This window comes from Tachyglossus aculeatus, chromosome 20 (genome assembly GCF_015852505.1).
Source record: "Tachyglossus aculeatus isolate mTacAcu1 chromosome 20, mTacAcu1.pri, whole genome shotgun sequence".
NCBI lineage: Eukaryota > Metazoa > Chordata > Mammalia > Monotremata > Tachyglossidae > Tachyglossus > Tachyglossus aculeatus.
Window position 1 is genome coordinate 32,774,482 of NC_052085.1, and position 15,802 is coordinate 32,790,283.

The 15,802-nt window shown below is 52.0% G+C and overlaps 1 protein-coding gene across 2 annotated transcripts; it reads left to right on the forward strand.

Moving 5' to 3' along the window:
* The first annotated feature begins 999 nt into the window (after positions 1 to 999).
* MRPL48 (mitochondrial ribosomal protein L48) lies at positions 1,000 to 15,755 on the forward strand. 2 transcript variants are annotated; one of them, XM_038761695.1, is made up of 8 exons: positions 1,008 to 1,079; positions 8,759 to 8,811; positions 9,762 to 9,799; positions 10,921 to 11,009; positions 11,719 to 11,882; positions 12,880 to 12,982; positions 13,902 to 13,991; positions 15,513 to 15,744. In XM_038761695.1, the coding sequence occupies exons 1-8, from the start codon at positions 1,059 to 1,061 to the stop codon at positions 15,585 to 15,587; spliced, it is 633 nt and encodes a 210-aa protein (XP_038617623.1). In that variant the 5' UTR covers positions 1,008 to 1,058; the 3' UTR covers positions 15,588 to 15,744. The 2 variants fall into 2 exon arrangements, with proteins under 2 accessions (XP_038617625.1, XP_038617623.1); XM_038761697.1 differs by lacking the exon at positions 13,902 to 13,991 and having other exon boundaries at positions 1,000 to 1,079; positions 15,513 to 15,755.
* The last annotated feature ends 47 nt before the right edge of the window (positions 15,756 to 15,802 follow it).

Here is a 15,802-nt window from a genome sequence, read left to right on the forward strand (position 1 = left end):
GCCATCATTATTATTATTATTATAATTATTATATGCATATATACAGGTGGTGAGGGGAAGGAGGGAAGGCAGGGGTGGTGGGGAGGAGGTACAGTGCTCTGCACACAGTAAGTGCTCAATAAATATGATTGAATGAATGTACAAATAAAATAAACAGGAAGTGCTCACTAAATACGACAATGAAGGAAGGAAGGAATGAATCCTTTCATTCCCTTCAAGGCCCTACTGAGAGCTCACCTCCTCCAGGAGGCCTTCCCAGACTGAGCCCCTTCCTTCCTCTCCCCCTCCTCCCCCTCTCCATCCACCCCATCTTAACTCCTTCCCTTCCCCACAGCACCTGTATATATGTTTGTACATATTTATTACTCTATCTTGTACATATCTATTCTATTTTATTTTGTTAGTATGTTTGGTTTTGTTCTCTGTCTCCCCCTTCTAGACTGTGAGCCCACTGCTGGGTAGGGACCGTCTCTCTATGTTGCCATCTTGTACTTCCCAAGCGCTTAGTCCAGTGCTCTGCACACAGTAAGCGCTCAATAAATACGATTGATTGATTGCTTTTGTTGTCCGTCTCCCCCTTCTAGACTGTGTGCCCGCTGTTGGGTTGCCGACTTGTACTTCCCAAGCGCTTAATACACAGTCAGCGCTCCATAAATACGATTGATCGATGGATTGAGTGAATGAATGATGAATGTACAAATAAAATAAACAGGGAGCGCTCAATAAATACGATTGATTGATGGATTGAATGAATGAATGAATGTCCAAATAAAATAAACAGGAAGCGCTCAGTAAATACGACTGATGAAGGAAGGAAGGAAGGAATGTGCGTCGTTTGCTTGTGCGCTAAGGGCGCCCCCTGCTGGACGGACCCGGAGGAAGTTGGGGGGCGAAGGAGGGGAAGAAGAGGGGGCGCGGGGCGGAAGGCCGGAACTAGTTTGCACCGGGCCTGGGGCTGGTCGGGCACATTTCGGGGACGGACCGGCGTCAGTCCGCACTCCTTTGTTCCCCCCCCATCTTGGGGCGTTTCCGGCGCGAAGATCTGGGCCTTGCTGGCCATGAACCGCACCCTGGGCAAGGTAATAATAATAATAGTAATAAAGTAATAATAATTGTTAAGCGCTTACTATGTGCAAAGCACTGTTCTAAGCGCTGGGGGAGGTACTAGGTGATCAGGTTCTCTCCTCAGCGCAAACCCCATCATCATCATCAATCGTATTTCTCGTGGCTCAGCGGAAAGAGCCCGGGCTTTGGAGTCAGAGGTCATGGGTTCGAATCCCGGCTCCGCCACCTGTCTGCTGTGTGACCTTGGGCAAGTCACTTCACTTCTCGGAGCCTCAGTTACCTCATCTGGAAAATGGGGATGAAGACTGTGAGCCCCACGTGGGGCAACCTGATCACTTTGTATCCCCCCAAGCGCTTAGAACAGTGCTTTGCCCATAGTAAGCGCTTAACAAATGCCAACATTATTGTTATTATTATTGAGCGCCTACTGTGTGCAGAGCACTGTACTAAGCGCTTGGGAAGTACAAGTTGGCAACATCTAGAGACAGTCCCTACCCAACAGTGGGCTCACAGTCGAAAAATAATGCAGAGAGCCCTCCTCATGCAACAGATGCAAGATCGTCATCATCAGTCGTATTTATTGAGCGCTTACTATGTGCAGAGCACTGGACTAAGCGCTTAACAGAGGCAAGGTGTAACTGAGGCCCAGAGAAGTGAAGTGACTCGCCCATAGTCACCCAGCTGACAGTTGGCGGAGCCGGGATTTGAACCCACGACCTCCGACTCCAAAGCCCGCGCTCTTTTCCACTGAGCCACGCTGCTTGAGCGCTTACTGGGTGTGCAGCAGTGTACTAAGCACCTGGGCTTAGTAGACCTTTCCAGGAGGCCTTCCCAGACTGAGCCCCTTCCTTCCTCTCCCCCTGGTCCCCCTCTCCATCCCCCCATCTTACCTCCTTCCCTTCCCCACAGCACCTGTATAGATGTATATATGTTTGTACAGATTTATTACTCTATTTATTTATTTTATTTGTACATATCTATTCTATTTATTTTATTTTGTTAGTATGTTTGGTTTTGTTCTCTGTCTCCCCCTTTTAGACTGTGAGCCCACTGTTGGGTAGGGACTGTCTCTAGATGTTGCCAATTTGTACTTCCCAAGCGCTTAGTACAGTGCTCTGCACATCGTAAGCGCTCAATAAATACAATTGATGATGATGATGATGGGCGGGTACAGAACAACAACATAACAGGCACAGGCTCCACGCACAACGAGCTTACAGTTCATTCATATTTGCTCAGCGCTCACTGTGTGCAGAGCACTGTACTGAGCTCTTGGGAGAGTACAGTGTAGCAGACATTCCCTGCACGCAAGGAGCTTACATTCTAGAGGGGGGACGGACATTAATGTAAATGGATAAGACAGACTAAGCCCCCTCCTTCCTCTCCCCCTACTCCCTCTCCCCATCTCCCCCGCCTTACCTCCTTCCCCTCCCCGCAGCACCTGTATGTATGGAGATATGTTTGTACAGATTTATTACTCTATTTTACTTGTACATATTTATTCTATTTATTTTATTTTGTTAACATGTTTTGTTTTGTTGTCTGTCTCCCCCTTCTATCATCATCATCAATCGTATTTATTGAGTGCTTACTGTGTGCAGAGCACTGTACTAAGCGCTTGGGAAGTACAAATTGGCAACATGTAGAGACAGTCCCTACCCAACAGTGGGCTCACAGTCTAAAAGGGGGAGACAGAGAACAAAGCCCAACATACTAACAAAATAAAATAAATAGAATAGATATGTACAAATAAAATAAATAAATAGAGTAAAAAATATGTACAAACATATATACATATAAACAGGTGCTGTGGGAAAGGGAAGGAGGTAAGATGGGGGGATGGAGAGGGGGAGAGGAAGGAAGGGGCTCAGTCTGGGAAGCCCTCCTGGAGGAGGTGAGCTCTCAGCAGGGCCGAGCTCTCAGCAGGGCCACAGCACAGTAATATTTATTACTCTATTTTACTTGTACATATTTATTCTATTTATTTTATTTTGTTAACATGTTTTGTTCTGTTGTCTGTCTCCCCCTTCTAGACTGTGAGCCCACTGCTGGGTAGGGACTGTCTCTAGATGTTGCCAAGTTGGACTTCCCAAGCGCTCAGTACAGTGCTCTGCACACAGTAAGCGCTCAATAAATACGATTGATGATGATGAAGGGGGGCTCCCAGTCTTCATCCCCGGGAGTTTGGGCCGGGGGCCCCAAGGTGGTGCGGCCGCCAAAACCACACTGCTCCTGACAGCCTTTGCGGCAGGGGCAGCCTGTCATCATAACCATAATGATGGTGGCGTTTGTTAAGCACTTACTATGTGCGCTGGGGAGGTTACAAGGTGATCAGGTTGTCCCACGGGGGGCTCCCAGTCTTCATCCCCATTTTACAGTCAATCAATCAATCGTATTTATTTTTTTTTATGATGGCATTTATTAAGCGCTTACTATGTGCAAAGCACTGTTCTAAGCGCTGGGGGGGATACAAGGTGATCAGGTTGTCCCCCGGGGGGCTCACAATCTCAATCCCCATTTTACAGATGAGGGAACTGAGGCACAGAGAAGTGAAGTGACTTGCCCAAAGTCACACAGCCGATAAGCGGCGGAGCCGGGATTCGAACCCGTGACCTCTGATTCCCAAGCCCGTGCTTTTTCCACTGAGCCACGCTGCTTCTGCAATAGCATTTATTAAGCACTTACTATGTGCCAAGCACTGTTCTAAGCACTGGGGAGGTTACAAGGTGATCAGGTTGTCCCACGGGGGGCTCACAGTCTTTATCCCCATTTTACTATCATCAATCGTATTTATTGAGCGCTTACTGTGTGCAGAGCGCTGGACTAAGCGCTTGGGAAGTCCAAGTTGGCAACATAGAGAGACGGTCCCTACCCAACAGTGGGCTCACAGTCTAATGGTGGCATTTGTTAAGCGCTTACTATGTGCGCTGGGGAGGTTACAAGGTGATCAGGTTGTCCCACGGGGGGCCCACAGTCTCCATCCCCATTTGACAGACGTGGTAACCGAGGCCCAGAGAAGCTAAGTGACTTGCCCAAGGTCCCACAGGTGACAATTGGCAGAGCCGGGGTTTGAACCCATGACCTCTGACTCCCAAGCCTGGGCTCTTTCCACTGAGCCATCTATCCTGCCCGCTGAGGCCCGGCGGTGGCACCGGCATCTATAATAATGGTGGCATTTATTGGGCGCTTACTATGTGCAAAGCACTGGGGAGGTTACAAGGTGATCAGGTTGTCCCATGGGGGGGCCCACAGTCTTCATCCCCACTTGACAGACGTGGTAACTGAGGCCCAGAGAAGCTAAGTGACTTGCCCAAGGTCCCACAGCTGACAATCGGCAGAACCGGGGTTTGAACCCATGACCTCTGACTCCCAAGCCCGGGCTTCTTTCCACTGAGCCGTCTATCCTGCCCGCTGAGGCCCGGCGGTGGCACCGGCATCTGTGATAATGATGGCATTTGTTATCGACAAATAGACTGTGAGCCCACTGTTGGGTAGGGACTGTCTCTATATGTTGCCAATTTGTACTTCCCAAGTGCTTAGTACAGTGCTCTGCACATAGTAAGCGCTCAATAAATACAATTGATGATGATGACAAGTAGGGTGTAAAATAGGTTAATCGGTGTAAATCAACCGCAGGGTTCTTATACCCAGGGTGGTGACGCAGAGAGGAAAAATGACTTGGAGACATGAGCTCAGATGGAGCAGTAAAGAAGGAAAGTGGCTACCTGCCCGTTCACCTCCCGGGAGAGGGACGAGTGACAAGCAGCCCCGATCCCAATATCACTGTGTCTTTTATTGAGTTACAGCAACATGGGAGCGGAGCAATTGGGAATTTCAGGAATCCAATTAGGACCGACAGGATGTTATAAATTCTCATTATTCTCTGTTTTCACTGCCTTGTGCGGGTTGTTATCTGCCCTATGGCCTTGCCTAGATACTTGTTACTTGTTACCGGCCTTGAAGACATCCGTTGCTGAGCCTTCCATAAAATACAAAAAGGAGTTGTTCTCTTGGCCCGCACAAAATGGAGGGTTACTGTCAGCATACACAAAATGGAGTCAGTCATGTCAAGTCTGCTAGTGGACAACACATTTATTAAGCGCTTACTATGTGCAAAGCACTGTTGTAAGCTCTGGGGAGGTTACAAGGTGATCAGGTTGTCCCACGGGGGGCCCACAGTCTTCATCCCCATTTTACGGACGTGGTAACTGAGGCCCAGAGAAGCTAAGTGACTTGCCCAAGGTCATACAGCTGACAATTGGCAGAGCCGGGGGTTGAACCCATGACCTCTGACTCCCAAGCCCGGGCTCTTTCCACTGAGCCGTCTGTCCTGCCCGCTGAGGCCCGGCGGTGGCACCGGCATCTATAATAATGGCATTTATTCAGCACTTACTATGTGCAAAGCACTGTTCTAAGAGCTGGGGAGGTTACAAGGTGATCAGGTTGTCCCACGGGGGGTTCACAGTCTTAATCCCCATTTTACAGATGAGGGAACTGAGGTCCAGAGAAGTGAAGTGACTTGCCCATAGTCACACAGCTGACAATTGGCAGAGCCGGGATTTGAACCCATGACCTCTGACTCCAAAGCCCGGGCTCTTTCCACTCAGCCACGCTGCTCCTCCATACTAACAAAATAAAATAAATAGAATAGATATGTCCAAGTAAAATAAATAAAGCATCAAGCGCTTAGTACAGTGCTCTGCACACAGTAAGCGCTCAATAAATACGATTGATGATGATGATCTCTGCTGCGGATCCTTGCAGGCAAGATCCGCCCCTTTCCACGCCTCTAAAAACGCCCTGGAGAGAGAAACCTTGGTTTCTAGGAGTGGTAGTAATAGCGGCAATAATAACTGTGGTACTTGTTAAGCGGTCACTACCTGCTAAGTACTGTAATAATAATAATAATGGCATTTATTCAGCACTTACTGTGTGCAAAGCACTGTTCTAAGTGCTGGGGAGGTTACAAGGTGATCAAGTTGTCCCACGGGGGGGTTCACAGTCTTCATCCCCATTTGACAGATGAGGGAACTGAGGCCCAGAGAAGTGAATGAAAGACTGTGAGCCCACTGTTGGGTAGGGACCGTCTCTATATGTTGCTAACTTGTACTTCCCAAGCGCTTAGTACAGTGCTCTGCACACAGGAAGCGCTCAATAAATACGATTGAATGAATGAAGTGACTTGCCCAAAGTCACACAGCTGACAATTGGTGGAGGGAGGATTTGAACCCATGACCTCTGACTCCAAAGCCCGGGCTCTTTCCACTGAGCCATGCAGTGTGGCTCTTTATTGCTCTATTTATTTGACTTGTACATATTTACTATTCTATTTATTTTATTTTGTTAATATGTTTTGTTTTGTTGTCCGTCTCCCCCTTCTAGACTGTGAGCCCACTGTTTGGTAGGGACCATCTCTAGATGTTGCCAACTTGGACTTCCCAAGCGCTTAGCACACTGCTCTGCACACAGTAAGCGCTCAATAAATACGATTGAATGAATGAAAGAGCCTGGGCTTGGGAGTCAGAGGTCATGGGTTCTAATCCCGGCTCTGCCACTTGTCAGCTCCTCCAGGAGGCCTTCCCAGACTGAGCCCCCTCCTTTCTCTCCCCCTCCTCCCCCCCATCCCTCCCGCCTTACCTCCTTCCCCTCCCCACAGCACCTGTATATGTGTATATATGTTTGTACGTATTTATTACTCTATTTATTTTATTTGTACATATTTATTCTATTTTATTTTGTAAATATGTTTTGTTTTGTTCTCTGTCTCCCCCTTCTAGACTGTGAGCCCACTGTTGGGTAGGGACTGTCTCTCTATGTTGCCAACTTGGACTTCCCAAGCGCTTAGTGCAGTGCTCTGCACACAGTAAGTGCTCAATAAATACGATTGAATAATAATAATAATAATAATAATAATGACAGCATTTGTTAAGCGCTTACCATGTGCAAAGCACTGTTCTAAGCTCTGGGGAGATACGAAGTGATCAGGTTGTCCCACGTGGGGCTCACAGTCTTAATCCCCATTTTACAGATGAGGTAACTGAGGCGCAGAGAAGTGAAGTGACTTGCCCAAAGCAACACAGCTGACAGCTGGCGGAGCTGGGACTTGAACCCATGACCTCTGACTCCAAATAATAATAATAATAATAATAGCATTTATTAAGTGCTTACTATGTGCCAAGCACTGTTCTAAGCGCTGGGGAGGTTACAAGGTGATCAGTTTGTCCCACGGGGGGCTCACAGTCAATCCCCATTTTCCAGATGAGGTAACTGAGGCGCAGAGAAGTGAAGTGACTTGCCCAAAGCCACAAACAGATTGGGTTGGACACAGTCCCTATGTGGAGTCACCATCTCTATCCCCATTTTATAGATGAGGTGACTGAGGCCCAGAGAAGTGAAGTGACTTTACCAAATTCACACAGTATTCATTCATTCATTCAATCGTATTTATTGAGCGCTTTTGTACATATTTATTACTCCATTTATTTATTTTACTTGTACCTATCTATTCTATTTATTTTATTTTGTTAGTATGTTTGGTTTTGTTCTCTGTCTCCCCCTTCTAGACTGTGATTGGGTAGGGACCATCTCTATATGTTGCCAGCTTGTACTTCCCAAGCGCTTAGTACAGTGCTCTGCACACAGTAAGCGCTCAATAAATACGATTGATTGATTGATTACTGTGTGCACTGTATTAAGCGCTTGGGAACTACAAGTTGGCAACATAGTAGACACGTGGTGGAGCTGGGATTAGAACCCGTGTCCTTCTGATTTCCAGGTGCGGTCTCTATCCACTATCATCATCATCATCAATCGTATTTATTGAGCGCTTACTATGTGCAGAGCACTGTACTAAGCGCTTGGGAAGTACAAATTGGCAACATATAGAGACAGTCCCTACCCAGCAGTGGGCTCACAGTCTAAAAGGGGGAGACAGAGAACAAAACCAAACATACTAACAAAATAAAATAAATAGGATAGATATGTACAAGTAAAATAAATAAATAGAGTAATAAATATGTACAAACATCTATACATATATACAGGTGCTGTGGGGAAGGGAATGCTACGCCATGCTTCCTTCCCTCAGATTCTTTCCTATCCCAGTGCTTCTTGCTGTTGGCTGCTTAGGCCATGGGTCTCGAGACTTAGTCCCAAAATCGGTCATTTTACTCATCAATCGTATTTATTGAGCGCTTACTATGTGCAGAGCACTGTACTAAGCACTTGGGAAGTACAAATTAGCGCTTGGGAAGTACAAATTAAGTACAGATTTACTCCTGAAGACCCTGAGAATTTAGGGACAGGAAGCATTTTCTCCCACACCAGAGGACTGTCACCTCTTCCACTCTTACTTCCCGGGGTCCAAAGCCCAGATTCCCTTGCGGAAACTGGGACAGGAGAAATTCCGATTCCAAGCCAGGCAAGGCCTGCTTCTGGAGGACTAAAATGGGAATGGGCCGTGCTAGGTCACCGGGGGAGAATCGGGGATGTCGGATGGATTGTCCCTAACTCCGGAGGAGGGGGTTCAGGAGGGCAAAAAGCACACAGTTCCACCTCGTGCCCCTGTCGGATCCAGAGCCCCGGGCCGAAGGGTCTGCAGAGCTGAGCCAGGAATGGATCTGCTCGTGCTCATCTGCCCCTTTGTTCCTCGAATGTGTCCTAATGATTGTCCCAATGTTGCCGTTTGCCGCAGGTTCTGTGCCTGAGAAATGATGCTTTCTCACACCAGGTTCGGTCCCTGGAAAGGTAAGTGTGATGTCTTCGTTTCCCTTGCAGCCCTGGGGAAAGGCAAGATCGGGGAGCTCTTTATCACCGGTGGTATTTATTGAGCACTGTACTAAGCGCTTGGGAGAATACAGTACAACAGAGTTAGCAGACACGTTCCTTTACTGGGCGGCCCAGCCAGCGGGGCCGGGGTGGACAGGGTCTGTTGGTTTCCTTCCTTCCTTTTCCCACTCCCCCTCCGTCAACTGTGTTTTCCAGCGGTGTCGCTGAGGAGGCGAGCGGGAATTCCGGCCCCACAGCCGGGAGCCTGCCGCTTCCCGGGCCCCTCCGGCGATAGCGCTTCGGGGCGGCGGGGCTGCCAGGCCCGAATGACCCCAATCTCACGTTGGGCAGGGAGTTTGAGGGTTGAGGTGAGGGGCCGTGCCTTCCGGCTTTGCGTCCCCAAGTCATCACCTCCCTGTTCTGAGGGCTCCCAAACTGAGGGGTGGAAGGCTTTGGGCCTGGAGGCCCGAGGGTATGGTAAAGGCATGGCATAGACGGACACGGCGTGGCTACAGTGAAGGCATGCGGGCTGTGCCTTTGTGTGGCTATGGTGAGGGTGTGGCATGGGCGGGCATAACGTGGCTACGGTGAGAGCCTGAGGGCATGGCATGGGCAGACACTGTGGCTATGGTGAAGGCACGGTGTAAACTGGTAGAGCGTGGCCAAGGTGAGGGCATGAAGGAATGACGTCGACAGACGGTGCGGCTGTGGGCAGGCACATAGTGTGGACTGATGGGAGCCAGAACATGAGGGGGGGACCCCTGAAATCTCAGAACCTGGGGCGGGGGCCAGGTCCAAATTGAGGGGTGAGGGAGCAGGGCGGTGCCCCAGAAAGTTGGCACTGAGCAGCAAAGCTTTTATCCGGCTTTTACTCACCAGCGTCCTAGGTTCTGGACTCCACAGTGACTGCCGACATGGTTTTCCCTTAGGTTCAGACAGGCCCGAGAGGATCCTGCCTGTCGTGCAGGTAAGAAAACCGGGAGCGGCTCCTCCCGGCCCCGACTAACCCTCCCGCCCCCAGATGACCTGAGCTCCAAGTCGGAGTAGCCCGTTGGCCAGAGGAGAGGGTAGGCAGGTCTGCTCCACCGGCCCCCCCGGGACCCCCGGGCCTCCGGCCTCAAATCTGGGGCAGTCTCTGCCCACTGCATTTGGGAGATGGATGCGAAGCTCCACGAAACAGAGTGCACTCACCTCAGAGTCGCTCCTTCATCCACCCAGAGCCCAGATGGGCAGCGGAGCAGACCGTCCCCCGGACCCCCACTCCCCGACTCTCTTCCTGGAGAATAGGGCCACCATCCATCCCAGATCTAGCCCTTACCAGGGGAGCCGAGTCCCATTTACGGCTTTATTGTAAATCCTTCTTCCCTCTGCCCTCGCCGCTCCCCAGACTCAGCCCCCCGTTTCTTCTCAGTCCCCAGCCTCTCCTTCCCACTGCGGCCCCCCGCTCTCCTATTTCATTTGCTTTTGTTTTGGACTTTACCTGAGGGTGGCTGCCCTCTCCATGCCCCCTTCCCTTTCCCAGTTTGCAGCCCCATCCCGCTGGAAGCGGGTCAAAGTGGTGGGATGGTTGGGGGGGTGCGGGAGCTGAGCGTCAGAGGCGGAGCTGGGTTAAGGCAGCCGATATTGCCGGTGTTATAGGGTGGTGGCACTGGGGATCCACCTGTACAGGATGTGTTTGCCCGCCCAGGGTCTGCTATGTCTTGGTGAGTCAGAGGGGCTGTGCAGATGAGATTTGGGTGGTTTTCTTAGCCGGCAGGCAGCACCTCCAGCAGCACTGGGTCCCGTGCGGGGGGACCGCCTGTGGCCGAGAGAGCACAAGCTGCCCGCCAGTCTGTCCCGGGCCCACGGCCCAGCCCCCGCAGCCTCCCCCGGAGCCAGGTATCCAGCTCTCCGAGGCTTTCTGTGATCCAGGCCGGTTTTCCCTACTGGCGAGCGTCGACTGTGTTTGCCTCGGGGGAGCCGATAGCCCGGGGTGATCCGGAAGTCAGCCCCAGGAACGGGTTCGGGTCCCGCCTCTGCCAGAGCGGCGAGTGTGGAAGGAGCCCAAAGCCCAGGCCAGACCCCATCGGCCGTTTTATGTCGTTTCAGGCGGCATCCTGCTGAGCAGCCTCCGACACCACCGCTCACGGCCCACCCACGGCATCGGCCGCTACAAGCACCTGCTCCTCCCTGAGGAGGTGAGCCGGGCCAGGCCCCGACCCCTTCCGCCAGGAGGGCTGGGATGCTGGCTTGGGGGAGAGGGCTGTGCCCTGAGCCCGGCCACGCTGACCCCAGCTTTGCGCTCCTTGCTCCCGCCAGTGACTCGCTTGCAATCAAAAATCACTCGTTTGCCTGGAATCAAAAATCAGAAATGCTAGAGTGAGAGACGAGAGCCAGGCGCCTCTCCTTTTTTCAGGGTCACCAAGCCCAGCCCTGTGCTTCTCCTCTTCCCCGTTTCGCACCCTCCACTTGTCCACTCCCCTGCCTTTTAGCTTCTCTGTTTGAGGGAGGGCAGGAGAGGTGGCAGAAACCCCAAGCCCATCAGAGCGTTGGAGGAGGAGGAAGGGGTGGAGGCGGTAGGTCCGGGACCCTCCCTGGCCTCCCACGACTCAGAGATGGAGATCTTGCAGCCTGGGTAAACTGATTCCCCACCCCCCCCGTGGCCCTCTGGAGCTGGGGGGCGGCTGAGCGTCCGTTTCTGGGTAACCCCGCCCTGCCAACCAATCTTCTATTATTGAGGATCAGCTCAGTGTGGTAGGGTCAGCCCCACTGGCCGCTGAGGAGCCCGGGCTCCGAGAGGGGAGCCTCCATAGAGGGAACTCCCTGCTAAACCAGCATGGGTCCCGTGGGAATTCTTGGTGATGAGGCCCCGCCTGGAACTTTCTCCTTGCGCTTGTCGTCTCGCAGCCGGCGAAGAAGAAGAAGCCGGGGCAGGTGGAGGTGCAGCCCACGGACTCGGAGTACGGGGTTCTGAACATCCACCTGACGGCCTACGACATGACCCTGGTGGAGAGTTACTCCAAGTATATTCACAATCTCTGCAACCAGCTGTCCATCAAGGTGGAGGAAAGGTACGCTGAGCCACCCTCTCGTGCTGAGGGCTTGACCGTTGCCATCGGTCTCTGGGGGGAGGAGGAGGAGGAAGCAGCTAGCTAGGCACAGATCGGGGATGAGAGGGAAAACAGACAACTGGCGGGAAGAAAAACAACACCTCCGCCCCTCTGCCCACCAAATGAAGTCAAGGTATTGGCCGATACCCAGGAAAGTTCAGGTTGGTGGATGGGATACCCTCTTCTGTCCATGCTCCGACTTCAGGTCACTGGAAAACTAACTCAGGAGCCCCTCCCACCCTGGCGGAGCAGTCCCCAAAACTCAGACCGGCTAGGCAGTGTCAGAGGTGAAGGTCTGTGATGGGTAATTGTTGTTCCGCTAGCCCTTCTCAGACCCACTGGCACCAGTAGCTGCCCTTCACGTCCAGAGATAGCTTCTTCCAGTATCAGAAACACCTTATGTGTGCACGCATGTGTTTACATGTGTGTGTCTGTCTAATAGGGACCCTCTGGGGAGCTGCAGGCTTTCCAGATACGTAGCTTGTTGACCTCGGTTCCACACTGTGAAACTATAACTTAGCGTGGGGGTGCGTGTGTGTCTCTCAGTCTGTCTGTCACCTATGGCTCCTCCCTGGGATCCAGGGACCCAGGACTCCGTTCATTCAATCAGTTGTATTTATTGAGCACTTACTGTGTGCAGAGCACTGGACTAAGCTCTTGGAAAGCACAATTTGGCAACAGAGACAATCCCTAACCTACAACGGGCTCACCGTCTAGAAGGGGGATTCCCAGGTGCGGGGCTGGAAGCTTCCGACAGGCTGGGGCTCAGCTCGCCAGACTGACGGAAGTGCAGACCATCATCTCCCCCAATTTCTGAATTGTCTTTTCTGGTGGGGCAGGTGGTTTTCCACCCCTAAGGTGTACCCACCCGCACAAAACTCCACCCCAGGAGGCCCGGCTTTGGGGCTGTCCAGGTCCCAAGGCCCCCGAGCTGATCCCTGGGTCTCGGTCTCTGCAGTTACGCGATGCCCACAAAGACCACCGAGGTGATGCTCCTGCAGGAACAAGGCAGTAAGCTGTACCTGGACTCGGTGCTGACCACCCACGAGCGGGTGGTGCAGGTAGGCTGGCTGCCCGGCCGCCCAACCCTCTCGGGGAGAGGGGCAGCTACTGCTGTTAAGGGTTCTTCAGGATCGCTTCTCGCTCAGGGGCTCATCCACGAGGTGGGGCGGGGAGCCGGACTCCCCTTGACCTGGACGCGCTGACTTCGACCCCCTGTGGGGTCACGGCCGAGGGCAAGGGCTGCTGTCTCCACGCTACCTGCTCCTGCCTGGCTGAGCCCACCAGGAATTCTCTGTTTCCTCACACTCTCCTCCCCTCTTGTGACCCCCCACTCTGCCGCACCGTACCCCCCATTCCACCGCTGTGTGTATTCCCCCACCCCGCACTCCGCTGCTGTATTATTCTCTCTCCTATCGTCCACTCCACTGCTCTGTATATTCTCCCCCCGCCCGAAACGCACTGTGATGGCTGTTCTCTCCTCTCTTCTCCACTCCCTGCCACTAAGCCTGACCCAACCGTGCCAGGGATGATTTGTCCCCAGGGGACAAATGTATATATGTATATATGTTTGTACATATTTATTACTCTGTTTATTTATTTATTTTACTTGTACATATCTATTCTATTTATTTTATTTTGTTAGTATGTTTGGTTTCATTCTCTGTCTCCCCCTTTTAGACTGTGAGCCCACTGTTGGGTAGGGACTGTCTCTATATGTTGCCAACTTGTACTTCCCAAGCGCTTAGTACAGTGCTCTGCACATAGTAAGCGCTCAATAAATACGATTGATGATGATGATGAGGGGCAGGAGCAGAGGCCTCTGGAGCTTCCCCACAGAGGTGGCGCTCAGGAAGAGCCCTGTCCCTTGGGGGCACATCAGTGAGGCCTGTTCACCCTCTGCGTTGATGGGACGCAAAAGTCCCGTACCCCTAAAGTCCCCACTCTTCTGCTCCCCCCAGCAAAGTTTCCTTGTTTCAGATCAGTGGCTTGAGCATCACATTTGCAGCTATTTTCTTGGAGATTCTGCAAGCCAATCAGCCCGAAGGTGTGGACCTGTCCGTCAGGGAGGTGAGGGCGCGTCGGTCCCCGTGGGGTTGGGGTGTGCGGACGGGAACCACGGCCTGGGGGCCCTGCCCCGGCTCTCAAACGGGCTGAGGGTTTGGGGAAGGGTGGAAGTGGGGGTGGTCCGAATCCAGAGCAGCTGCAGGCTGCAGCTTCCTCTCACCCCTCCGTGGGATAGGCTGGGCCGCTCCATCCCACCCTCAGGGTCCTCTTATTTGCCCATCCGTCTGCCCGCCTGCCCATCAATCAATCAATCAATCAATCGTATTTATTGAGCGCTTACTGTATGCAGAGCACTGTATTAAGCGCTTGGGAAGGACAAGTTGGCAACATCTAGAGACAGTCCCTACCCAACAGTGGGCTTACAGTCTAGAGGGGGGAGACAGAGAACAAAGCCAAACATACTAACAAAATAAAATAGAATAGATATGTACAAGTAAGATAAGTAAATAAATAGAGTAATAAATATGTACAAACATATATACAGGTGCTGTGGGGAAGGGAAGGAGGTAAGGTGGGGGGGATGGAGAGGGAAAAGAGGGGGAGAGGAAGGGAGGGGCTCAGTCTGGGAAGGCCTCCTGGAGGAGGTGAGCTCTCAGTAGGGCCCATCTCACTGTCACTCGAGCTGCGTTGCCTTCCAGGCGTGGAATGGAGTGGAGGTAGGGCCGGGGGGTGACGAATCGAGACATGAAGTCAGAAAAGGGAAACAAGTGCAGAGGTGCAGCCCTCCACCCCGTCAGCCACCTCTGGGGCAGGGGCAGGCGCAGAAAGGTGCCAGCAGGGGACCCAGGGTTTGCAGGACCACGGAGGTCCCGCCATCGACCCCTGGCCCACATCCTTCCCCTGGCCTGGAATGCCCTCCCTTCACACATCCGCCAAGCTGGCTCTCTTCCTCCTTTCAAAGCCCTACTGGAGGAGCTCACCTCTTCCAAGAGGCCTTCCCAAACTGAGCCCCCCTTTTCATCTCCTCCTCCCCATCTCCCCCACCCTACCTCCTTCTCCTCCCCACAGCACCTGTATATATGTTTGTACAGATTTATCACTCTATTTATTTTACTTGTACATTTTACTATTCCATTTTGTTAATGATGCGCATCTAGCTTTAACTCCATTTGTTCTAATGACTTGACTCCTGTCCACATGTTTTGTTTTGTTGTCTGTCTCCCCCTTCTAGACTGTGAGCCCGTTGTTGGGTAGGGACCATCTCTATATGTTGCCAACTTGTACTTCCCAAGCACTTAGTACAGTGCTCTGCACACAGTAAGCGCTTGCTCAATAAATACGATTGAATGAATGAATGTTGGGTAGGGACCGTCTCTATATGTTGCCAACTTGTACTTCCCAAGCGCTTAGTACAGAGCTGTGCACACAGTAAGTGCGCAATAAATACGATTGAAAGAATGAATGAATGCAAAGGCCGGAAATGGGGTAGGTGCCCCTTACAGAATGAATCCCGGCTTTCTTTAGGGCAGTGTGGACCCAAGCGAGTAATTTGTCTCCTCACCATTTTCTTCCTTTACTCCCCAGCACTCGGAAGAAGACACCAAAGGGCGGTTCAAGTCACGGCCAGAACTGGAAGAGCTGCTGGCCAAACTGAACTAGTGGGGTGGCGGCAGGGGCCTGCGCAGGAAGCTGGACTGCACTGGGCTGGACTGGACTAGGGGGAGATCTTCCCCTCCAGTGCCCGTCCTGCAGGCCTGTATGCATTTCCCTGAAATAAAACTCTTGGCCAGCTCTCTGTGTGCGGGAGAGGAGCAAGAAAGAGAGCGAGAATGAGCGGTGGCAGCCACTTCTCCCTGGCCCTGTAGCAGTCCCCA